Here is a 27,017-nt window from a genome sequence, read left to right on the forward strand (position 1 = left end):
TAATGAAAACTTTTTTATGTGAAAAATAATATTATGAAATGAAATGAAAAAGGAGACGAGACGAGACGAGATAATATTCATTATCTGTCATTTGCTGGGACTTTTTGGAGGATCCCGAGAAGTTACGTTCAGCGGCTTTGTTTCATTTTCCCACATTTGTGCACTTTCACAGATACTAAACAGTTAATAAACCACCGTTATTACACATTTATTTATTTATACTTTATGCACAAAACAAAACTTGTACACAGGCGGACTTAATGCCATGGGCATAAGGATTAAATACACATTTAATCCTGAAGAAACACTAAATAGACAAAATAAAACAAATCACACAACTTCACTCTACGCGTTCCCGCCAAAAAGTCCTCAATGTAGCTGGATTCGCCTCTTATGCTACCAGCGAATAGGGGAACAAAGGTACTCTGTAAAAAACGCAATTGTCAAAAACAAACTTAAAGGCGGGAACGAGAAGACTGTAGTTGTGTGAAAATGTAACGAAATAACTTGGGCTATATTAACTGTTTTGCATCTGTGAAAGTACTCAATTGTGGGAAAATGAAACAAAGTTGCTGGACGTGGCTTCTCACTCTTCCAAAAAATCCGTTAAGGTATTTGAAAAAGCCACTACTCTACTGAGAATTTATTTTATTCATTTCATTTTTCACACCGTATCATTTCATAAAACATATACAAAAGATTTGGCTGTATGATGTGATATCTTCGCCGTTTCATTTGGAAAAATGGAACTACAATTACTGTCAAAAGTGCCAAAACCAGAAACATTTCAAAAACATTTGTAAAAGAAAAAGTTTATAAAACACATAGGTACATACATACGTAACTAATAAATTTTATTCTTAAAATCGTATCGTTTTATATCTATGTTGAGATTTTTTCAACACCGTAAGTGCCGCTTATTATATGCTCTTTAAATAATATACTCGATATTAAATATTATAATATGTACCAAATAAACCTTTTATTTTAAATTAATACGTCACCCTGTCGCTAACTAACATCCAATTCGGGTTACTGTGCCAGAAAAAAAGTATATAATTTATGAAGGCGTTAAAACAAGACCAAAATATCTGATAGACAAAGACACCTAAGAACAAACATAAGAGGAAAAGACCAAGGGAGAGATTTCCATCAAGCGGTTGATTATAGTCAGTAAATCAACTGTCCGAATATTGTCGTTTTAACCCATAAATATGTACTACAAGCTTATCAATTCCATTCTCAATATAACAACTTTAAACTATATAAGACACGTCTCCACTACACTAAAATATAATTGATTCATCAGAAATTGTGGCAATTCATTTCTCGCTGCTAATAGATTTGAGGAAACTGATTTTCTTAATTCACTGTAACTTTTGTGGTTCACTAATACATTCCAGGAACAATCAGAAACATGTCATCTGCATCAGGAATAGTCGAAAGTACAATAAGAAATAAATTATTAACAATTTTAGAATCAAAACATGTCCAAGTCATAAATGAATCCTACATGCACAATGTACCGAAAGGAGCTGAAACACACTTCAAAGTAGTAGTTGTTTCAGAAAAATTTGATGGTTTACCTCTTATAAAAGTGAGTTTTCTGAGCTTTGCCCTTAATACTAGCAGAAGTGTTCCTTTTTTCCTACCATTTGAGTTAACAAAAAAATTAAATTATTAATTTAATATATTTGTAGTATCATGCCAGTATCAGACCTCAAACTAAATGAACTTTAACTTCTTCTTATAAATTTAAAAGGCCTACTAACATTGTTTTAAAACTTATCAAAATCACAATGCAAACGACACTGCCTACATAAAGGAGTTTCGATTTAATTTTAATCTCCAAGAAAATTACAGCACTTGATATAAGTAAACTGGTTGTCTTACTCATGGCATATCAGTGGATGCATTTTTATATTCAAATTCAACAAATATATTATTTGAAAACTAATTCCAGAGACATCATTTAGTCAATGAACTACTGGCAGAAGAACTTCAAAATGGTGTACATGCACTATCAATAGTTGCAAAAACACCTAAACAATGGGAGGAAAGTGATAAACTGGTTGAGAAGAGTCCCAACTGTAGAGGAGGATTTGGTAAATAAACTATAAGTCATCAATGCTTTTGATGTCACATAGTTGATCAAGCCTAGACCAATTGTCTAGTTATTGACTAAGACAACAGAAAAAATCTGTGGTTGTGTGTGGTGTAAAGATGGTTGTTACTACTATGATTTAAAAAGGTTATTTATAATTATTGATTATTATTCATTGTTGTGTTATTAAAATAAAAAAAATCCTTAGTTCCATTTTTTATTTATTTGATCTAGTCCTGTAAAATTCCAAATATCCAGATGCAGTTAAACATCACAATCTGGTTGCTGTTGTCTGCCTGAATGTTTATTATAAACATAGTTTAATTTACAAAATGTATTTTATAATTTATTATATCCCTTTTACAATGCACAAAATAATTATCAGGTTTCTAAATTACTAAGCATATTTGAAATTATGCAATATAAATCAATGACCAGACTCCACAATATCCTTCCAATAACAGTAAGGTCGATAACACTGAAGAGACACATAACACAGATTTGACATGGTAGGAAGGTCTTAATACTGTTTTGTTACAGTTTGTGATCTGAACAAATGAACTCAAAATGAATTATAATCGGTAATTATATTTTGTTTTTCGCCTACGCTATATTTACTGAAATTTTTATGTGGAGCCTCTGTCTACAAATCAGATGGCATATAAGAAAACTCCCAGGGGGTGGGAGAACTGTGACTATGTATAATAAATCATTCCAAATTTGATGTATTTCTAGATGTAGAATTTATTTTCATTCATTAGTTATTTTATATGTACAGTTGTTGTCTATGACATAAAACTACTTCATACAACAAGCCAAAGCTTCAATCAGAAATCAGAATTTGCCTTCTGTGACAATATAAAAGCTACACTATATCCCTAAAAATAGTTTTGAAAAATACCGTTTTTGTAACTACACTTATACAATCAGCTGCTAAGCATTTATAGAAAATAATATACTATTTTAGAAAACTAACATTTATCTAAATGCTTACCAGTGATAAAGCATACAGTAGGCCTTCTGGAGTAGGTAACACCACCCCGCCTATTTTTGACGCGACACTGTCATACGAACCAATCCGAAGGGCCCGACGACCGCTATATAATATTACGTTCATGATTAAACATTGGTATGTTAGTCTTAAATTCTATGCAAAATACTTAATTTTATTACAATTTGTGGAAATCTATTATTATAAGAATTCAATGCACATCTATTGGACAAAAACTATTTTACATAAACGTACATATGTACAGACCAGCTGATTTGCTTAAGATTACTGGTTATTCAAGAGATAAACTGTAATCTCAAAAAATATTGAACTTATGAAATTTTAGACCTCAATTAAGGTCATCATTGTAGAATTTACGAAATATGTACAAACTTACATCAAAATGATCTTCACAGAAATAAATTGGAATATTTAGACTTAAACCTGTTGGATCTCGCCGTGCAAGAGAGTCAACAATTTATTTCTCATTATTTTGTTATTTGGGACGTAAACAAATTAAGTTGTTCGGAGTTTTTATAAATTTATTATTGCACTGAGGAACCACACACCACATGAATACTTTTGAATTCATATTTATTAAGCAAAATGATTTATTATACAAGCATCTAATGTTTACTATTGACGTAGGTACTGAAGTTTACTGAGCCGTGACGTAATGACAGACGCCATGACACTGAACAGCGTTTTAGCGCGAAATAGAAACTTTAAATTTTAATTTCATTTTATTTCATGAAAACCTTTATTTTCCACAGAAATATGATATATTTTTGATTTAATAGATACTTCTGAATATCATAGAATAGATTTTGAAAATTAGTCATCATGCCTATTCGCACGCGTTGCAAGGTGAACTTTCACTCGTATCCTGTATCGTTTTTATAGACAATAATTAACAACACACAAATTGTACTTCAACATGGATGCCTTCTGCACCTTGATTCTACTACTAAAGCTACAAGACTACCTTGCAGCACTCCGCAGTGAAGGCTGATAGACAGAGAGGTGGCCTATCTATAGTCGGATTTTTAATTAGACGAAGCCAGCTGACAGTAGCTAATGTCACTTTGTGAAATAATGTTGCTATATTTAAAGTAATAGTGATGCGTTCAGTTCTCGTTCAATCACATAAATGAACAATGAGTGTGAAGAGTTACTCATTAATTTCAAACTATAAAAGAATATTATTTATATTTTACAATAAAATTGTATTAAAGTGATCCAATATAATAATATGTTACTAGTAGTATGTAACTACAATCAGTTTTTTTTATTTTCATTACCTATGTACCTATAATTGTTATATTTTATACATCTATAGTTTCAACTATATGATGCATTGGAAATAGGACAGTCTTACAAGCTTCCTCGCAATGTTTTTCTTAATGTTTAAAACACTCGGTATTCAGTACAGGTAGATACCATAGGAACATAATGTTTCGTCGAAAACTCGTTGGTATGTACAAAGCACGGCTAAAATTCGAACCCCGTGCCCGATATCGGCAGTTCGGCACACTAACTATTCACTAGACAATCGAGGCAATTTCATTAATTCAGGAGTTTTTTCAATCGTTCACTTTGTCACAACACTATTTTTATTTCATCAAAAACTGACAACACAGTAAACGTCAGTTTACTTCGTCTAATAAAAAATCCGACTATATATTACCATGATGAGTATACAGACTGACAAGATGCACAAGTATCCGCTCATAAGATCCCTTTATAAGCTTGAAGGTAAGTGGTCGCTGTAGCTCTTGGACATCAGTAGCACCAGGGGCGAGCCGCTGTCTACTATAATAATTGAGCACACTTTTGTGTCGTATGTAGGACAATTCTAGAGCGCCGTTTAATTCTTAAGTTAAACACGATTAAATGCAAAATAATTTCGCCTCAGCGGCGTTAGTTGTATCAAATGTTGAAGTTGTCCAGGCGCAGCTTGCCCTCGTTCTCGGTCAGATACAGCATGTCGGCCATCGTTTGTTCGCATATTGCTTCTTCCGCTTTTTCTGACATCTGTAACGAAAAACCATAACTAGGTATGTATTTTTATCTCACGATTTAGGTCAACGTGAACACATAATTTGTACTTTATTTTTTACATCCAATTCAAATTGATATGTTTGTAGGGACCACAAATGTTCCCATATCATCTATAAAAATGTATGTGTTAGCGATAATTATATTGCAGTGATGCTATATCTGTCTCGGGATCGTCAGGCTGTCGACAGCCTGTTATCGATACCATGTTAGGTTGTAATCCAAATACACTTTAATCACTTAACTGTCACATGTCTTATTAATTCTTGTCCGATATAGAGACTCAATATGTTTATGGACTCCAGTAACCAGTTGACACCTAGTAAGTGGGCAACTCGGTCACTCACATTTGAACTAAAATAGTGAGTCGAAAGGTCGTCATTGAATTACTACTGTACTGTACTGTACTATTACTACTGTACTGTACTGTTACCACTGTACCGTACTATTACTACAGTACTGTACTGTACTATTACCACTGTACTGTACTGTTACTACTATACTGTACTGTACTGTTACTACTATACTGTACTGTACTGTACTGTTACTACTATACTGTACTGTACTGTACTGTTACTACTATACTGTACTGTTACTACTATACTGTACTGTTACTACTATACTGTACTGTTACTACTACACTGTACTGTTACTACTATACTGTACTGTTACTACTATACTACACTGTTACTACTATACTGTACTGTAGATTAGTGGGCACCCCTTCAATAGATTGGTTATGAATAGGCGGTATATCTCACAGGTCTGTAGGGGTAGTGCGTGGAGGGCTGGTACTTGAAGCTGGGCCCGAAGTTGACGCTGAGGGTGGCGGTGCGGTGCAGGGAGACGGCGGGGTAATAGCAGCCGCGGTAGATGTCGCTGAACGCCTCGCCCTGGCACTCGCCGTTCTTGAAGAATATGATCTTGCTGCCCGGGAGCTGCTTCAGGTTGTTGAGGCACTCCTGGATGTTGTCCTTGTCCTCGTAGTACAGGTGGCTCTTGAATTTGACTAGAGGCTGGCGAGGAAACATAAAATGCTCTTAAATACTTTTTACAGCACAATGGGAGTAGACCAAGTAGCAAGTGGCCACGCGCGGGTCCGTCAGAGATCCCACGGTCTACAAGCCTGAACCAAATATTGAGCCAAATATTATAGTCAGCTGAGTTGTGAGCTCATTTTGCTGCATCCACACGAGGTGACAGCCTCACCCGGTCCTTGTAGGTGTTAGGCGTGAACTTGGTGGAGGCGCAGTCCGGCAGCACGATGAGGAAGCCCAGCGTGTCGCCCTCGCCGTACGCACCGCTGTAGTGCTTGCCTCGGGACTCGTGGAACCTGCACAGTTCACTAGCATTTGCAAACCTGATGGCAGAACGTCTTGTGAGTGTGCACCCCTACCCTGCCTATTTCAGCCGTGAAGCAGTAATGCAGTTCGGCTTGAAGGGTGAGGCAGCTGTGTTACTGTAAAAACTGAGCCCTTAGAAGTCATGTCTCGAGGTGGGTGGCGGCATTTACGTTGTAGATGTCTATGGGCTCCGGTAACTTTTGACTGGATAGGCCGGGGGCTCGTCCACACAGTAAAAATATATATTCAGTACTATTATAAAACCATATTAATGTCGTGATAGCTTCGAAGAATAGAAATGAGAAATGCCAAAATCATGTTGTAGGTACATTTACATAAAATAAATTCGAATAATAATGTTTCGGTGATCCCAGAAACCTATTTAAATTTGGGTGAAGCTTTTTTTCTTAATTTATTTTATTGATGCACAAAACAAAATAGGATATTCTTCATACATTTGACAAACCCCCTGAGTCTAGGTTCAAAGATATCAAGGTTACCGTGACATTTAGCGAAAGCATTATACTGCCTGACCATTCTTACCATAGGGTTATAGTATGAGATATTATTTTTATATGTCCGTAACGCAAACGATTTTTGTGTTCGATTGTACCTGGTCCCCTTGCGACTCCGCCACGAGTAGCCGAACTTGTCGTACCCGAGCGGCGCCTGCAGGTTGGCCACGCGGCGGCCCCACCCCGCGCGCACCCCCGCGCCCTCCGGCAGCTCCTCCACGCACGCCTCCCAGTACCAGCTGCCGCGCGACACGCCTGCACCCAACACCACACAAATTTTTCTTTTTTTTTATGATTGAAAGATTACTGGGCCCGAAGGCCTTTCCAGTTTCACCAGGACAAGTGGGCGAGCAAAAGCTCTGCCAGACCACACAGCTCTGGACACGGTTCGGACCCCTCCCCCCTCCAGGAGGTCCGCAGTAAGGTTAGGACTTTTTGGCGGGAACGCGAAGAGTGAACTTGTATGATTTGTTTTGTTTTGTCTATTTAGTGTTTCTCCAGGTTTAAATGTGTAATAACGGTGGTTTATTAACTGTTTAGTATCTGTGAAAGTGCACAAATGTAAGAAAATAAAACAAAGCCGCTGGACGTAACTTGTCAGGATCCTCCAAAAAGTCCAGTCTCGGTAAATGACCACCATGTTACTGAGATTATATTTCATCCCATATCATGTCATTTCATTTCATCTCAGTTGATTAATGTCTCAAATTAATCATCTTCATTTCATTTCATTTCACTCCACATTATCATTTTTCATAACAATAAGAATATAAATTAAAATAAGACTTGACCTAAAGGTCTTATTTAGTCTTAGGTTACCAGGTCATAAAATCCCTTAAGAAAAAGGCAGCAAGGTTAAGTTTCTGCGAGTTATTCGCAAAAACTACTTTCGCGGTTTATTCTTGCGTTTCTATTATCATTATATTATTTTCGAAGTTTCTAACACTATACAATTTTAGTTGTCACGGACAACTGCGTTGTTATTTGACGACATTTGAATATTGTGCTAACTACCGTCTAGTTTCAGTTATATATTTCTAGGCTTGTGCATTTTATTTCGCATAAAACGAACAATTAATTTGACGTGTTTTCATGTTCACGACAAGAGGATCCCAGATTTTCGATAAGCACTAAATATCTTCTCTATTAAAGGTGGGATTGGCGTGAAATTCATTGATTTCCTTTAGCGAGTATTTGAATTTAAGAAAAACAAAAAGAAAACCGTAAAAGCTGTTTTAATTATAAAAGATGCATGTGACACTGCTTACAAGACCGTGGGACTACCATGGCTACACGTGCCAGCGGTGTCCCACGCCCCTACTCTTTCCTAGTTCGTCTCCAGGGTGGGGACCGCACGTTTAGATTGAATGGCAACGAACGATTTGCTAAGTTAAGGTTTGACTCCCACACACCACAGCTCCAGCCTGTGAGGTGACAATCCGCCGATTAGACCTCACCACTCAAAAAATACTCAACCGGCAACCTCCTTATTGGGCCACATCATATTGAGTTAATGTTAAATTATGTTTTCTGAAGGAATACCTTTATTACCTTAATATTGGAGTACCAAACATCATAATTTTATTATCGTCATAATGAGCACATGGAATAATCTAAAAAATATAAAAGTATCTGGAAATGTTTTACATACATATTTGTTAAGAAATAATAGAAATACAGACACGCGTATGGAGTATTGCAAAATTTTCACATTTATGGGACTTTTGTATGTACGTGCCAAGGCTGCGATAGATGGGTACCGAGACGTTAACATGTGCGGACTACTGCGGACACATACTGACGGCGCAGTGGCCGCACAGCTGGGCAAACATACCAAACAAAAATACGGTTCCTAAATACGATGAGATCTTATTTATAGTAGATTGGACGGAATAGAGACTAGAGTTAGAATAGGGACAAATCTGGGATGTCACAATTCTTTTGTTGACTTGTTAGATTTAACTTTGTTGAACTGAAAATTACTTTTATTTAGTGTTTAAGAATATTAAATAGGCATCTAAGTTTTGTAACTCATTATAGATATGAAAAAGTTAATTACCTAAAGTTAGGTACCTACCTAACAAACTAAATAGGGCCAGCCCTATTGAAAAACTCTCTTGTCCCCATACGTAACCTGATTCACACTAAAGCCAAAGTGAATCGGGTCAAGCTAGTTTTTGTGTATAATTTAAGCCCCCGGAACCATTTTAATCCCTAAGAAAAATAATTGAAAATTTGTGTTGGATTTGGAAAGGGTCCCGATTCCCCCCCAAACTACGGTACTCAAACTTCAATACCTTATACGAAATCGAAAGATTTGTTTTTAGGGTTCCGTAGCCAAATGGCTCTGTGACTCCCTTACCACATTGACTACCATGTAGGTCACCGGTGCCCACGTGGCGCACTGAAGAAATTATGTCGAATTCTGTGTGACTCCTTCCCTTCGTTTGCCGCTAGGGGCGCTGTTCCAACTCCATACAAATTTGAGTTAACTTTTACGCGATCGAGAACGTTTAAAATTCACACTAAGCACATTGCTATTAAGGCGCCGGAATATCTAGTACTCATTTTTTTTAGTTGCTTATGAGGGTGGACGAGCTAACAGTGGTGTTAAGTGGTTACTGGAGCCCACAAACATCCACAACGTAAATGCCATCACCCATCTTGACATATAAGTTCTAAGGTCTCGGTATAGTTACAAGGGCTGCCCACCCTTCAAACCGAAACGCATTACAGAAATAGGCAGGTTGGTGGCACCTACCCGCGCGGACTCACAAGAGGTCCTACCACCAGTAAACGAAAGACGAACCTATTTCTAAGGGACCTAAAGGACCAAAACCTACGAATAATAAAACTATGGAACAGTAACTCGCCTACAATTGCACTTTAGATTATGGTTCCATTTACACACACAAATAAAAGCAAATACAACGAACACTCACACTCTTTCATAAACAAACGCTTGCACGCGATTGGTCGCGCCAAGGTCACGGTTCGCAAGTCCACCCAGCGCACCCTTATGACGATGACGTTATGCAGTAGTAATGAATTCATGAAATAAAATATGATAATTAAACTTAAAATCAATACTCCTACTACTACTACTACTACTACTAGTATACAAGGTGTAAGGCACACGACTTCCCCTTTCAAGTATGTACATGGCCTCTTTTAGAAAGTGTATGCTGCATATTGTGCTATTTTTGCAATGCGTCCAATTTGTTTCATTTCTTTCCAAGCGTACTATCACAAGCGGTTATCCATTTTTTACGTTGAATTTCACTTGTCGGAAATCTGCAGTTATAAAATCAATTGTTATCGCTGCATAATATCATACTTGCTACTTAAATAAAACTTGTTTTATCTGAGCAGTATAAAGAACTACTACTGCATAGAAAAAGTAATCGTACATATTGCATAACACTATCCATCATCAATGTATGAAATTTTACGATGTTTGTATACTTACTTATGAAAGCTAATTCCACTGTTTTTCATATCTGTATGGCTTTTACACCATTTCACGACACACGATTGCATACTTGCAAAATAAAAAAGCGCAAAATAATAATTATCTGGTCAACCGAAAACTGACGCAACACGACCACACGACACGTGCCACAGCGAACTGGCGAGCCATTCTGTAGCTATTTTAAGCCCCGCCCTCCGCGGTAGCTATTTACGTGGAACCATTTTTGAAGCGCAATTACTTTTCTATAGTTTTATTATTCGTAGACCAAAACACATAATATTAAAAAGTAAAGCGCGTGTGAGTGGCTGATGCTGACCGTGCGTGGCGCGCACCGTGCAGTAGCCGCGGTCGCCCGTCACGGCCAGCCGGTCCTCGGCCACGCGCAGCTGTGGCGCGCGGTCGTGCAGCGCCAGCAGCACGCCGCCCGGGCACAGCGGCCGGTACAGCCAGCCCGGGATCGGCTTGCCGCTCCACTCGTTGCTCTCGTCGAACTCCTAAACACCCCGCACTCACACTTATAAGCCCCGCACGTTGATATTGCGATTGGCAGCCATCTTGATGACGTCATCGAACTGTCAGTACCGTTCGCAACGTTGGTAAAATAATAAAATTGATTAATAGTAATAATAAACAGCTTTTTTAACACTTGGTTTTATTTATTATTTGTCCATTAAAATTGGTTGAGAGGTTTATAAATGAAAATACATATCAAACAGACAAGACTTCTTTCACATTTATAATAGGTGTTATAGGCAATTTTATAGGAAATATTAATAAAAATTATATATATCTTATTTATCTACTAGGTAGGTCAACTTCATTCGATACTAACAAATAAATATTTTTGTTAACTGTACTTTTTTGCGGTGGATAACGTCACGCAGCTGTTATTATGACAAGGTTCCATCGCAATATCAACGTGCGGGGCTTATACTAACGCGTGCAAACGTACTACGTGCAACTGTCGACTACCCTCCATAGTGACACTCACGCTTTTGTCTATAAAACTAATAACAAATTTCAACTGCATCATTTTGGATAGGTTTTTTTTATTGCTTAGATGGGCGGACGAGCTCACAGCTCACCTGGTGTTAAATGGTTACTGGAGCCCATAGACATCTACAGCGTAAATGCGCCACCCACCTTGAGATATAAGTTCTAAGATCTCAAGTATAGTTACAATGGTTGCCCCACCCTTCAAACCGAAACGCATTACTGCTTCACGGCAGAAATAGGCGAGGTGGTGGTACCTACCCGCGCGGACTCACAAGTGGTCCTACCACCACTAAAAATTATATCTAAAGAATGTGCAGACAAAAACACTAGCTATTATGCACTCATTGTTAAAACTACCCAAAAACATTTAGATCACTATTCGTTTTCCTCACCTGTCTGAAGGGCGCGTGCGGGTCTGGTTCCGCCAAGATGTATCTGTAACCGTCTTTGTTAAAGGGATGCTCGGTGGGGTAGCCGTGCGAGGGCAGCTTCAGAGCGGTGACATCGGCGTTACGGCCTTTCTTGCCGATGGGAGCCCCGGTCTCGGCCGCGCTGCCGACCGCGGGCCTGCGCTTACCTTGCCTGCCCTTCACGTTGCCGGCTAGTGGAACTACGACAATATTTATTTACTTCAATCCTCATTATTTTACCAACAATTTTTTACATCAAATTTATCACGGACAGATCTTTTTTTTTCCTACCTAAGCTGATAGCCTTGAGAGGCTATATCAGCGTCGCCTTAACTAGTAGGTGAGCTCACTGGGCTCAAACCTGACGACGTTGCTAACACGAACCCTAGCAAGAGCCGTGCTTCGCGGAATCTACCACCGGATCGGAAACGCGACCCACTAAGTTCCGGCGAGAAACTCAGTGGGCTGTGTCTGAGGGTTAATTTACTCGTCGAGCCCTTCGTCGCAAGCGACGGGTTCGATGAGGACGATTCGATGACTGGTGCTTGAGGTACCTACCTAAAAGCACCGAGGACAAATCAATAACCAGACATCTTCTAACTTCTGTAAAGTCCTTTTACCTCCGACGTTTCGATAGGTTACAAATACTAGATAATAAACGTCCTGATGTCTGTTACAAGATGTCTATTACTTTTTTCGTGTTGATTAGTAAAATTCCGCAACAATATGTATTTGCCATAGAACATGACTATAGAGGAAACGAGCATAGCAACAATGCGTTACCACCGTGCTCATTTTCTGTAATAATAAGTATAGAAATAAAATAATAAGAATACATTCTCAAATACGTTCACGAATAATTGAATATGAGCTACAACTAATTAATTAACAAGCTCATTAGACGATGCCTCAAACAAGAATAATGAGAAGTATTTTATTGCGGAGTTTCCTCCAGAGTCACCTGTACTAATTTGGTTATTTTAGCTATACGGACACGCGTGACAACTGTGTGCTTACTGCGAATCTTTTAACGTTCTCGATAGCGTAAAAGTTAACTCAAAGTTGTATGAAGTTGGAACGTTTGCTTACGTTTGCCGCTAGGGGCGCTGTTCCAACTGAATACAAATTTCAGTTAACTTCTACGCTATCGAGAACGATAGAAAACTCACACTAAGCACACAGAACGCATACTCATTCGCATTGCGGAGTAATCATTACTGTTTGTTGTTTGTTTTATATTATTTACCGAGACTTTTATTAAGATTTTCCGGATTTTTAAGCAAACCGGATTTTCTGGATTTTTTTAAGCAAACAGATTACTGTAAAGAATCACAGTCAAAAAACACGGAGATCTCTAAAATGAAATTGCTCCACTTTTAGACGAACAAACAATACAAAATGTTTGTTTCTCTTTTTTTCATACGTATTTTTAGACCGAGATGAAGCTATCCCTTTAGTGCTGATGTTTGGGGAAGGAATGAGTAGTAGAATAAATAAATAAAAACCTATGCTTCAACTTTATCAGCCTCCGCGTGCCCTGTCTATGAGATAGTCGCCCGATCAAAGTTATTACCTAACAAACCACGTGTCAACTCAGGCAAATTGAACAATTGCAACACTGATCATTACACTAGACATGCAACCTTATAGTTCTGTTCTATTTTTTTTTTTTTTAAATAGTTCTGTTATGAATTAACATCGATGTGTATAAACAACTAAATGCTCCAATCAAATTAGCGGAGCCTTTGATAATTATATTACGGTTCTCATGCCTAAAAGGCGATGCATTCGCGCTATGCTGTCAATTGACTAATGCTTTTTGAGATCATGCTTTTAATTTCTTAAAGTATATATTTTTATGTCGCAATTCAAACTTACGCAAACACTGCAGATGTAAGCTACTTACATTAACCAAAAAAAAAGGACAGCTTTCTATATTTGAAAAAAAAATTATAATAATATTGAATATCAAATGTATATCGATTGTCGTGTAGTTCCATGTATTGTAAATTCGACCTTGTAGATTTTATACAAGTCAACGATCATAAATGCGTAATATCAAATTACATTTACCGCTTCGAAGTCGCTTCGGACATTCTACACACGAATCGAGCCCGACAAATATTTTGTAAACGCTGATAAGACATATCGTACGCTTCGAGGTCAGTATTACGCTTCTAAATAATAAATTGAGACACAGAATACAATATTTACCGTAATTTATTTCAAAAAACAACAATTTATATAGACATACGTTAAAAGATACTAATAATATACTTTTATTGCGGGTTAAGGCTCCCGATAATTACCGTTTTACCGTATTTGGCGGTGTTCGCGGAAACGCTAGTCTTCGATGCATCGCGAATAATGAAACAAAAATGAGAAACTCTAGATTTAATTTTAATTTTAAATTCGATCGGGGCCACGCGGTTACCTCAGGGAATACTAAACAAACTCGCTTACCGGCCATAATAAGTTCAAGGTGCAGTAATTTTCAACGTATAATCAATATTAAAAAATCCTTGTGAGCCGTTCGTTGTGTGTTAGTCATCGACACGTACGACACACTAATGCAACAAACGTTCGAACTGAGCGCGTGCACGTGTGCGCCGTGTACGCACGCACGCACGCACACAGACGCGCGGGTCGCCGCGTACGTCTAGACCTCGACCACGTTGCGATTGAGGCGGTGTTGTTTCGCGCCCGAGTGCGGTATCGATATTTCAGAATTGGCCGCGTTCCAATTGTACACGTCACTGAACTAGACCGCTCTCGTAATGAAGACGGCTCGAGTACACAAGGGGTGTAACTAATGATTTACGAAAATATATTATTATTTTATTTTATATGAAATTCCAGAAATATAGTTTTTTTTGTAATGTTATATTTTAAGAAACTAAATAACATGTTACATATTTTAAGCTTTATTTTTATTTTATTTGGGTGATCGAAGCATTTTACTACTTACACATTTGTTTTTAACTTTTATAATGTAGCGTACTTTTATTACTACACCACATTTATTATTTTATCGTGGAAATCATAAGTACGTCGCATTAAGGACATATTCACCTAAGAACTCTACCAACTTACCCAAACTTACCACAACTTACCAAAAAGTTCTATCAATTAATTTACTAAGTTTATTTATTAGTCAGTATGTAAATAGTTAAAAAAAGGAAAATCGGTTGACAAACGGTGGAAGAGTTAACGACGCACAACTGCTTTGTTTGTGCCTATTTATTTTGAACTCGCTGACTGGACACATCGCATGTTTAGAATTATAGACACACAATCCAAAAAATGAGTTCACATCAAATAAAGTTTTCAAACCGAAAAGAAGTAGAGGAAGGGGACGTAGTGATAAGACGGAGGATAAGTTTGTCCCTTTATAAGCCACTTTTGGTCATTTGATTAAGCGTCGCTGAAAAGTGTCGTCCATTTTTTAATTAAAGTCGAAATCCAAAAATTTCGAAATGGGTCTCTATAATTCTAAAGGTGAGAAATGTTGTCCAGTCCATTTCCATTAGTACCATAAGTACCTTGGACTGTTACGAACTTTCTAAGATAAAAAATAGGCAAATTTATCCAATGGTTTTGAAATGATCGGATTACCAACGAACAGGATTCCATTTTTATTTATAGCGAAGAAATAGACATACGATTCATCTTTAAAAATGTTAATTTTATACGTATGCAACTTTAGCTCTCGCAACGTCATCTTTGTATTCAATAACATTGTTTGTTCCAATGAATGACACTTTAAAATAAATGTGCTTTTGAATTGTGTTCAAGCAATTACTTTCTGATTTGATTTTAGCTGTTTGTTTACGTTTCAATATTTTAGATGTTTTAAAAAACTCATATAAAGACGAGACATTTTAGGTTAAACGTTAGCCCACTGAGTTTCTCGCCGGATCTTCTCAGTGGGTCGCGTTTCCGATCCAGTGGTAGATTCTGCGAAGCACGGCTCTTGCTAGAGTTTGTGTTAGCAACGTCATCAGGGTTTGAGCCCCGTGAGCTCACCTACTAGTTAAGGCGACGCTGATATAGCCTCTCAAGGCTATCAGCTTAGGGAGGAACAAAATAATAATAATAATAATAATAATAATAATTAAATGCTATTTCATTTTGAACACAGTACAAGCTCCTAGTTCGGGCTTCCTTCATTCCCGTTTTCACTACATATCGTCTTTTCGCATTAAAAGTGTACAATTTCCAAAAATATTCGAAATTGAGTTAATACACGGAATCATTTGGTATCACCAGTATTTTTCTCATAAATACTGTCAAAAGAGTGTAGTTTAGTTTTAGATTTTTTTTTTAGTTTACCAAAGTTTTGTCTACTATTAACACAAAATTAATACACAATTTTATCTTACTTTAAAAGACAGATAATGTAACTGGTAAAAAGTAAAAAATAAATGTTGCAAAGACGACGATATTATATGACGTATTCGCGGATATTAAAAAAATGCGATCCTATTCCTACTTTCGCGGCTAAATATTTATTTATTCGCCGATCTAATCAGTACATACACGTTGATAAAAAGGATTCCAATAACTTAGAGTATGTAGTTATCCAACTGAATATCCCTCGTAAACACATAATTAAATTGACTTATAAACAAAAGTAAAATAGACCTTATTACAATTATGCCTAAAGTATGTTGTTGTATCCCCTATAATTCAATATCATACGTAAATTACGATACCATATTCATGGTTTCCGTATTCGCGGAGTATTTACGAACCATATGTCCCGCGATGTGCATGGTAGGACCTCTTGTTAGTCCGCACGGGTAGGTACCACCGCCCTGCCTATTTCTGCCGTGAAGCAGTAATGCGTTTTGGTTTGAAGGGTGGGGCTGTCTTTGTAACTATAATGAGACCTTAGAACTCATATCTCAAGGTGGGTGGCGGCATCTACGTTGTGATGTCTATGGACTCCGGTAACCACTTGACACCAGGCGGACTGTGAGCTCGTCCACCCAACTATGCAATAATAATAAAAAAAGATTAATGAGCTTTTACTGTAAAATATATTACAAACATCATTTCAACTAGACATTCGCAGATAAGCAAGCTCGAGCTCTCTCCCAAACATTTTTAATATGCAAACAGCATCAACTAGGAAAGTGTTTCCTTATATGGCACACACCCAATGTTCTTCAGTGCGCTTAGTGTATGCAGCACCCCTAGTGGCAAACGTAGGCAAACGTTCCAAGATAAAAATTTGAGTTAACTTTTTCGATATCGAGAACGTTAAAAAACTCGCACTAATCACACTGAACACATTCCCAATCCATGTCTTTCGGTTACCACCGTCTAAGCGGAGCAAAGAACTATCTTCAAGCTACATGAGAAGACACGTCTAATGACATTGTTTGTTGCCATAGCAACATGTTGCAAGTTGCTATCACTACTGTATTGTGAGACACATTCAATCCAGTTATGTGCCACTGTGTACCGGCGGCTTTATTCTCTAAACAAGTCAAGATATAAGAACGTGCGAGGGTATATAGCTAAATTTTCACAGGGATCCGCCAACTAGGGAGCAATTACGTAAACTGATTACTTTCCTTACTAGATCCGGTATTTGTAAATAAAATTGAGTTTGGGATTAAGTATGTGCAACCGTCTTGCATATTTCTGGCGCAAATTGATCATGTGGTGAGGCAGTAGTTGTGGCATGAAGGACAAGCTACGTCAGGAGTACTGGTATCCAGCGATGCGACTGTGCCAATGTTCACTGTGCCACATGTTCAGAAGTCTATTACATAATCTCCACTTGTGTTGGATCTAGTGAGCTCGGAACTGTTAACCCATATAAGTAATGACATAACACATTTTAGTTGCAATTCAGCGACGTAAGCCAGTACAGTTAACTGAAAAATCATGTTTCAGAATTTGACTTACTTGTAGCTATACCCATATCGGTGACTTTGAGCTGACCATGCTTGATCATGGCTTCGTAGTTAGGTTTAATAATTGTCAGTTCTGCGTTGCAGAGCCCAAACATGGGACCATCAGACGAATCTTCTTCATATGTGAACAAAACCTGGATATCCTTGATTAGAGCTCTCTGTACTGTAGCATACCACGACTGGGTCACCCTGATAACAAACATTAGATATTTAGTACTCATCAGCTCACTCAGCTTGTCATACATCAACAAGTTACATCATAAGTCATAGTTCATCTTATTACTCACATATGCACCATACACATACACCAAATAGGGTAAAGCCGAGATAGATGCCCCACTTTTTGAAATAGTCATGTAATTTTGAAAATATTAATTTTATACGAATAATTTCTATTAATGTAGTTAGCTCAATCCTTTATGTTTAATTAATATAATTTTTTTTTAACCTATCAAATACAGATTTTGCAGAAATTCGTTTTTCGTAGAACCTTTTTTTGGAGGATAGATGCCTACCTGTATGGATAGTTGCCCCACCAAGAAAATACTGAGTAGGATAGATGCCTGCAGTGCAGGATAGATGCCCTTTATATCGTGTAAACGAAAAAACCAAACCAAATATTAAGAAGTTCTATTCCTAACAGAGCAATAATTGTCTCCAAGAAACGACCCATGTTAATAATAAAAAATATTTTGTATTTTTTAAGTCTTTGAATGTTTATAATTAATAGATAAATCTCATATGACACAAATGACCATAATTTAATTTTTAAAGCGTTAGGTAAGCGTAAGCTAAACTACAATTTTTTTAGTTTCAACATGCATTATCCTATTGTTTTATTAAATTAAATTTTACAAATATTTATTCAACAAAAATATAAACTCTTAATTGTTTATAAAATATTCACATTAAGTATCAATGTGTACATTGCAAAATCATATTTTTTTATATTAAATTAACACAATAAAGATATCTTTATTATTTTGTCCAATTGAAGTTTAACTGGATAGTGCTTTAAATTTTCCACATCTTCTACATCATTTCTGAAAAAACACGTTTCATGTAGCTGGTTCTGAAACATTAAACATTGAATCCAGTCGGATTGCGACTTCGTATTTTTATAGTTTTCAAAACATTCAATGCCGATATTATTACATGCGTTTTAGGTTTATCCCTTGGATTTCTTTAGGGGCAAATCTATTGTTTTATTTCCTTTCATTTTATAGTTAAGTGGATTATCTTCATCTTCGCTGCTTGAACTGTAAATCATTTGTTTGTGTTTTATGTTTTCGTGGCATATTTCTGCTGTATTCTGAAATGGCAGAGTATGGAGGGATAGATGCCTCTAAAGGCACCTATACCCCAAAAAATCAGGGCAACTATCCTTTGTGATAAGGATAGATGCCCAAATTTTTTGTAAATAAATTATAAACTTAATAGCATTTATTTACACCTAGATGCAGACTCAATGAACCAATATATTCACGTAGCAAAAAATAGAATGGAATTTTACACTAATTATAAAGTTATACCACGCTAAATACTAACCTTTCAATCTTTGACGTGTTCGTAAAATTCCGCGCGGAGAAAATTACGTGCACGAGGAAAACACTTCGTCACCACGCGATTGTCAAATGGTACATAAGGTATAGAGTGACTGTGGTTCCTACTTATTAAATTAATTTTTTGTCATGAGTGAGGGAAGTTAGGTTTTTAGAACATGAGGCATCTATCCCGCTGCGGCATCTATCCAGGTTTTACCCTACACATGATTTTGTTTGCATATCTATGGCACAATATCCTTTGTATTCTTTCAGTCCCCTACTTTGACTACTATTCAAATATTAGTTTAATTACGTGTCCTAAGTTCTTAACTCCTAGTGACAATAATTTTCTGTATGGCTCTTGTCAAATATAAGTAATCTTAGTAGTTACTGCTATAAGTTTCCATAATCCATCTATACTAATCTATAGTATCAGTATGTTTACCAAATTTGCAACTAAACTTTCTAAATCATATCACTACAAATACTAGACCATTTGATTTGATATCTAGTTCAGTTCTGAACCTTGCAATGTGACCTTGCTCGTTCACGAAGCCCGCTATAGAAAGCAGAGTATTAAATACACTTGACATTGGCGAAATCTAAAAGGAAACGCCATAAACCTAAGAGATAGATAGAACCTTGCAATTTTGTATCAGGGTTTTAACAATAAACCATCTTTATAACAATGCCATTGAGTCTTATATGTCAGAATGGGTAGCTAGATAAATGTTTTTTAAGGACCTAGCATCCGTTTACATTATAGATTAATGGGTGCATGCAGGGGGGTGCAACTCCCATACAAAGGAAAATAACATACAACTAGCGTCATCTTACTCCTGTGGCGACGTCATTTTTGTAACGTTTAGGCATTAATGATCTAATAAACTCACTAGATGGCGGATATGAGTTCTGACTCAATAAAAAATGCTATCGTTGGTAGAAGTTGGAATTATTTCAGAAACAAAAAAAATATATGTTAGAAACATAAACCGTACTTATCAATATTTTTTATTTTTAACAAAAATCCAACATGTCTTATGTTACATTAAATGATATTTCTGTTAGGAAAATAAACAGTATCATGGAAATAAACTGCTACTAAAACCAAATTTTAGAAATATTTTACTTTGGATTGGCAACTTTGTAGTAGTTTGTAGTTTTCAAAATGGCGTACCTGACGCTTTAATTTTTTAAATCGTTTTTGGTTTGGTCTCGGTTTGTGAGCTATTTTACGATTTAGTACCAATTTGGAGCAACTTTTAGTTTGTGAGAATATTAGACGATTAGGCATTAAGAAACTGTTTCGAATTCTCTTTAGACATAACTTGGCTCCAATACTTTTTCTTCGATAAAGTTTCGTATGCCTGTGTATATTGTTTTCATTACTTACAGAAAGTTTATTATTAATAGTCAGCATGCCTCGAAGATCAAGAATGAAATTTTATTTCGGATGCCTTGGTAACGGTGAGTTTGCACTATTTTCCCGCTATATCATTTGCTAACAGAAATATTATTAATTATATATTTGAATGAAGTTTACAATAGAACAATAATAACAATAATAGTTTATAATAGAACAAATTGAGAGATTTAATAAATGGAAATCTGTACTAAGTGCAGAATCTCAGGAAAACAGTGAAAAATATATGTATAACAACATTCGCCTTTGCAACAGACATTTTGAAAAGTGCTTCATACTACCATCAAATAGACTTATAACAATATTAATTTATTTGTTTGTAAATATTTCAGAACAAAATTATGCAGCTCACATCGAAATTGATCAGCCACAGTTGTTGAGTGGAATTGTGCTGACTTCAAGTATGAATAATATGACAAAAATTGAAAGTGTATCATACAGAAGTAGGTGCCAATATCTGTCTTTTTTAATAAACTACTCTAATACTGAACATAAAACTATTCATGACTAAAACCCATATTTGAATAGTTTGTCAAGTATATTTGATTTTGAATTATACACTTTTCTTTTCAGAATTTTAGAGGAGCTCAAATTATAATTTGAAAAATTATTTGATTCATTTAATGGTCATTCTTATCAAAATTCTCCAAAACAATACAAAAACTGCTTAAAAAGAAATTCTCCTCATTTTAATTTATGGTATGATTTACTGCCTATATTAGTCTATTAAATTCAAATCAGTTGTTATAAAAAATAATGTAGTGAATATTAAACACAAATCAATTATTTCAATACAAAACTGGATCCATAACATCAAAGTATTTAAAGAATTGTGGCATTTTTTAAATCAATACCACAATATCTGCAATTTACTAACTAGAAATTTGAATCAAGATCCATTGGAGAATTTCTTTAGTAGTAATAGAAGTAACGGTTTTAGAAATATTAATCCTAATTGTAGTTAATTTATTAGTGCTTTTAAAACATTGCTCATTAATAATTTTGGTTCACCTCATTCTCTAGGAGCGAATTGTGAGAAAGACAACACTAATCCAATGAAAATCTTTACAAAGTTTTTCAATCAGAAGTCTAATGACATTCTCAAAATAGATTATTCTATTGATACTGAGCAATTGATAGTGGTGGGTCAATTAAAAAGTAGCGATTGTTTGATTTATGCTGAATTAAAGAAATATGTATCAGGATATATTATAAAAAAATGTTAATCAAAGATTTTTACTGGATGTACTGCCTGCATGCATGATTTAGCTGAAAACAATTTAGACATTAATTCTTTTATCTATGAGATTATATTATTATTATAACAAAAAATATAGAAAATAAATGATTTTGTTAAATTAACTTGGTTAGTATAATTATAAATCATTTTGATTTCTTGGTGGTAAAAGAGAATATTTTTACTATACAAGAATACTGCAACCTTCTGACTGGAATATAAATGGTTGAGGTAGGGCATATTGTAAAGTTATACCGATGTGTATCACCATCTTGCTTATTTCTGTCGGGAAGCAGTCATGGTTTCCTATTTAAATAAAATACAGCACAATTGATCTCACATCCAAAGTTAGATGATGGTATTCACGTTTTGTTTCCTGGTGTTTGATAACCAAGTTACACCAAGTGGCCTGTGACCACGTTCATCCTTCTACTCAATATAAAATAATGTTTTTATTTTTGTAGACAAAGGTTTGATAATGACAAAATTTTATGGAAAAATTATAAGGAGCACTAAAATGTCTGAAACATGAAAAGATTGATGCACTATATTTGAACCAGAACGTGTTATGTAATATATTAATTTGTAAGTATGATTACATTAACACTAAATTTTTCATGGTCGTATTTTTTCAATATTTGTTACATACTTAAGATACTTTGTTTCTCCTTTTCAGAAGAAGAACTGATTCAGCAAGGAATGTGAACTCACAAGGGATCTTAATTTTTTTTTAAATATGTTTATAATTTATAAATTAATAATTGAAATAGTTCATATGAACTAAATTGATACCAATTTTGTTTTAAAATAGGTTGTTTAGTTCTTATAGTTATAGTATATTACATTTGAATAGTTGTTGTAATTAGTAAGTTAGTAATATATGAAAACACTGATATAAATTTTTGTAAATAACCTTTTGTAAATTCTACGAGAAGATGATTTTAATTAATGGTAATTCAAAAGCATTATTGTGGAATATATTAGCTAAGTCGTGTTTTCTGTATGAGCAGATATAAACGAAAATGCCCAAACATGATTACGTTTCTTACATTTTCATTCTGTGAAATCATTATGCTTGTGACTGAGTATATTAAAAATTTATTAAAACTTAAGTGATAGACAGCGACCCCTATGGCACCGCTAAAGTTTATAAGCACTGGTGACCACTTATCACGAGCCGGGCTGCGTACTCGTCTGCCGTTGAGGGCAATAAAAATTTTCGAAACCCTTAGATGTAATATTAATGTACATTTAATTTGGATTAAAAGATAAATTTACATTTTATGTTTGCATGTGTATGTTTATAATTCATTTGCATGTAACGAACATCAGTTTCTTTTGTAACAAAATTCAAACTAATGGTTTGCAATGAATGTAATTAACTTTAAGATGATTTTCTTACAATCTGCTGTTTGTTTCATCTAGTATTACCAAAGCTAAAGCGTCAGAAACGTCAGAATAGAAATAAATTAGAAGGGAAATAAAACTATAACTATTGTAATCATGTCTAAGATTTCTATAAGCGTCATTAAGTACAAACTATCAATATTTAAGAGTACTTTAAATCATCATTACAATTTTTCCACATTTTTTTTTTTTCAATTTATGTAAAAAACGTTTTGTGCAGAACAAAATGTCACATATTATGAACAATTGTGGGTTAATTGTTTCTTAAATGTGTAAATATTTATAAGAGTGCTAAGAATAATTTAGTATTCACTTTAGTGTGTGTATTATCTCTACAATGCTAGTTTAAATGACAATTATTGTATGACGAAGCATAGGTAGTGTTTATAGATGTAAGATTTTCGTACAAGGTCATGATCTGTCATGATCAACTTTAAGCAAGAACTGCTATCATTGTGAAACAAATTTATTAAATTTAATTCAAATTGTCTACTATGTTTGTAATGGAAAGCTGACATGTTTATATTTCGCACGAATGACTTAATTGAGATGGAATGATTTGATTATCTAGACTTATTTAACTTTTAGATAACTTTCGATTTAATGTTATTAAGTACTCTAGTAGGATTAATCTAGAGGAGTTATTGTTATTCGAAATTTTATACAATTGTACGTTCATACTATCTTTTAACAGTAAATTGTTTGTAATATAGGGAAATTAAATAGCTTACAGAGAATTACAGCTTTTTATTTTAAAAAACTGTTTTCTCTCTGTATGAAAAGGTCTTATCGATTAGAATGCTGAACACAATCAAACGTTCTTTAATATTTCATAAGTACTACCGGGAATTTCAGCGATTCTAAACGATAAGATTTTTTCATAAAGAGAGTTAATTATAAAAAATATTAAAATTACTAAAAAAGCCACCTGGTGGGGGGTAGGGAGACTAATAATCGACAGCAGCGACGCCTGCCGTCCTGGGCTCTAACTAAAGCAAAAATAAAAATGAGAGTTGCGCATCTATCTCAAATATATTAAGTGTATAATCTATGGGTGCATGCCCATCTGCCATTTGGCTTCTAAGCCAGAACAGGTTATCATTATTATTTTTTTCATTTCATTTTCATGAAAAGAGTATATTTAATAAAGACTACTATTAGAAGACTAATAACCTTTTTTATAAAATTATAAGTTGAGCAAGTATTCATGTGTTGATAAATAACACATAAGTCTTATAACACAGTTTCTCTAAATTGAATTATTTCAAAGTAATAATAGCTTTCTGGCCTATCATTATTATTTAACAATTATCTGTGAGTAAATTAATAAAAATCAGTAAAAGACATACTTCACCTTTGATCACTTGTGTCAAAACACCTTGATCACTTGTGTCAAAAGTGAAAATTTCTTGTATTTGACATATATACATTGAATATGACAAAATAATATTACAAAAAAGTACTAGTAATACTTCAATGTATATGAGAGCATCTTCTTCATTTTGACTGCCTTACTCTAAATACTCCAGTTATTCTATATATATAAAAATGAAATGCTGTTCATTAGTCTCACTAAAACTCGAGAATGGCTGGACCGATTTGGCTAATTTTGGTCTTGAATTATTTGCCGAAGTCCAGAGAAGGTTTAAAAGGTAGATAAATATGAAAATGCTCGGAATTAAAATAAAAATACCAATATTTTTTCCTTTGATGTGTCCCCCGTCGGATGGATTCCTTTTGATTGTTTCAAGTTTATTTTATACAAATGTTTAGGTCATTTATTTATCGATTGAGGCACTACGAAGTTTGCTGGGTCAACTAGTTAATATAATAAACTTGTTAAGTATTATAACATGCCTAAATGATGTGAATCTTTATGAACTTTCGACCATAAGCAATAACAATGTACTTTTCAATTTACATTACCTTCTGGGCATTGTGGTCATAGCTTCCCAATACTGGTCAATGTATGGTATGATCTCTCGGTCTTTGCTGAACAGACGTCTATTGCTACCATTTTTCACACTATCTTGTTGAAGATTAGCAATTGCAGTTAGACACATTTGCGGGAATGCTGTATGGAGAAAAATATGGTTACTCCAATATTATCTGGCGTTTAGAAAGGCTCAGAAATTTTAATCCCAAAATGGGAAAATCAGTTAATGATGTAGAATGTAAAGCCAACTGTCAGTTTTGTGCAGTTTTATAAATTTGTTCTTACACTGACCTTTACCTATATTGAAGAAAATTACAGAAGGATGTTATTATGCATAAAACTTCAGATATATCAGAAAAGGCTAAGAGGACATTCAACTGAATCAGCTATTGAATTTAAAACACAAAGCTATACCAAAGGGCTAAAACAAATGGACATTGTATTCATTCACTTGAATAAAAAAAATTATAATTGAAAAGATGAACACTATTAGACAATAGCTTATGAGCTTGTTAAAACTCATCCGCCACAATTAGTGGTCTTGTACTGACTGTAGGTAGGCCACTTAATGTGGAACAATTGGTCTTTTTTATCATACCTATCATTTTTGTTTCTGTATTTCTCTAATACAGAATGTAAGACACAATGCAATTTGCATTTTGAAAATTTAAAGCAATGCAATGCAATTTGAAAATTTAAAATTTTATTGAATATTAACTTACGTGCTTGATTTTTTTTGAATGTTTCCAAACCAGTAGGAGAGCAGTTCTTACAAATAAAGAGATAATTTGTCATGAAAGGTACCAGCTTGCCAAGTTGATAACCGATACAGGATTCGTGAAACCATCTATTGCATGATGCACATAATAACTCAGCTATGTTCAGATTACGATCTTTACCGCTGGAAACAAATGCGTCAAAATTCATTTATTAACAATACTATTGAAGTACATTATTAAGAAAAATGTGTATATTCAGCATAGGTATACATACTACAATTGAACAAAAAATCTTTAACCATTGTTATGTGTTCAATAAAAGATAAACACTTTTTTTGTTGGACGGATCTTGCCGCCAAAACAACAAGAGGTTATCACCGAGGTTTTTTTTTCATTACGATTTGAAATACATTTACATACCAGTAGCATGTGCCTTGAGATTCAGCAGAAGTTTTATTTCCTTTATTTTTATCCATATTATCACCGTTTTTATGAGATTCAGAAGAATAATAATTATTGAAACAAGTATCGATCTCCGTAGATTTTTTGTGATTATAAGACAGAGACATCCTTAACAAAACGCTATTTTTAAATCAGATCTAATCATTTCTTGGGTGTACATAATAGATGTTTCCTAAATCATAGTTTTATTTCCACAAAAGCATTTTTAAAATACAAATAGCATTCAGCACAACTTTTTTTTTAAATGGTTATTGCTTATTGCCATTGGATTCTCTACTTTTTAGCCTACTTTAAATCTACCATTCTTGTATATATGCTTTAAAATCATCTCATTGTAACGGCGGAAAAAGTATTGAAAGTTTAATTAGCGTTTTGGAGATTTATAAAAGCTATATCCAGGCAAGAGTTTGTTTTCGCGTTTCACGCTTTGTATTGTGTGTAAACGAACCGTTGTTGAGGGTAAAAGAACAAAG

General features: G+C 35.0%; 2 protein-coding genes and 1 long non-coding RNA gene across 6 annotated transcripts; 2 read left to right on the top strand and 1 right to left on the bottom strand.

Annotated features, from left to right (window-relative positions):
• The first annotated feature begins 742 nt into the window (after positions 1-742).
• Positions 743-2,312, top strand: LOC114253412 (bolA-like protein DDB_G0274169). Of its 3 annotated transcripts, none has more exons than XM_028188286.2 (3): positions 743-828; positions 1,404-1,597; positions 1,964-2,312. In XM_028188286.2, exons 2-3 carry the CDS (start codon positions 1,418-1,420, stop codon positions 2,111-2,113), a joined length of 330 nt encoding a protein of 109 aa, XP_028044087.2. In that variant the 5' UTR covers positions 743-828; positions 1,404-1,417; the 3' UTR covers positions 2,114-2,312. The 3 variants fall into 3 exon arrangements, with proteins under 3 accessions (XP_028044087.2, XP_028044085.2, XP_089585749.1); XM_028188284.2 differs by having other exon boundaries at positions 751-906; XM_089729623.1 differs by having other exon boundaries at positions 761-906; positions 1,479-1,597.
• On the bottom strand, positions 2,309-26,802 carry ash2 (set1/Ash2 histone methyltransferase complex subunit ASH2). Its single transcript, XM_028188280.2, has 10 exons — positions 26,503-26,802; positions 26,086-26,264; positions 25,354-25,501; positions 17,809-18,005; positions 11,872-12,089; positions 10,800-10,977; positions 7,110-7,266; positions 6,363-6,486; positions 5,915-6,169; positions 2,309-5,129 (listed from the first exon to the last, which is right to left on the bottom strand). Exons 1-10 carry the CDS (start codon positions 26,649-26,651, stop codon positions 5,025-5,027), a joined length of 1,710 nt encoding a protein of 569 aa, XP_028044081.2. The 5' UTR covers positions 26,652-26,802; the 3' UTR covers positions 2,309-5,024.
• Positions 19,056-24,164, top strand: LOC149502279 (uncharacterized). 2 transcript variants are annotated; one of them, XR_016323508.1, is made up of 4 exons: positions 19,056-20,827; positions 21,116-21,226; positions 22,485-22,605; positions 22,697-24,164. It is a non-coding gene; the product is annotated as an uncharacterized LOC149502279 (long non-coding RNA). The 2 variants fall into 2 exon arrangements; XR_016323509.1 differs by lacking the exon at positions 22,485-22,605.
• Positions 26,803-27,017: the final 215 nt, after the last annotated feature.

Source organism: Bombyx mandarina, chromosome 09 (assembly GCF_030267445.1).
Source record: "Bombyx mandarina strain Sakado chromosome 09, ASM3026744v2".
Classification (NCBI taxonomy): Eukaryota; Metazoa; Arthropoda; class Insecta; order Lepidoptera; family Bombycidae; genus Bombyx; species Bombyx mandarina.

Coding starts and splice junctions, on each gene's coding strand:
- LOC114253412 (XM_028188284.2), top strand. CDS start 885: ATGTTGAGATTTTTTCAACACC. Junction 907..1,403: donor GTTGAGATTTTTTCAACACC/GTAAGTGCCGCT, acceptor AATACATTCCAG/GAACAATCAGAAACATGTCA. Junction 1,598..1,963: donor ATGGTTTACCTCTTATAAAA/GTGAGTTTTCTG, acceptor AACTAATTCCAG/AGACATCATTTAGTCAATGA.
- ash2 (XM_028188280.2), bottom strand. CDS start 26,651: ATGTCTCTGTCTTATAATCACAAAAAATCTACGGAGATCGATACTTGT. Junction 26,265..26,502: donor TCTCAAGGCACATGCTACTG/GTATGTAAATGT, acceptor ATTTGTTTCCAG/CGGTAAAGATCGTAATCTGA. Junction 7,267..10,799: donor CACGGTGCGCGCCACGCACG/GTCAGCATCAGC, acceptor TGTTGGGTGCAG/GCGTGTCGCGCGGCAGCTGG.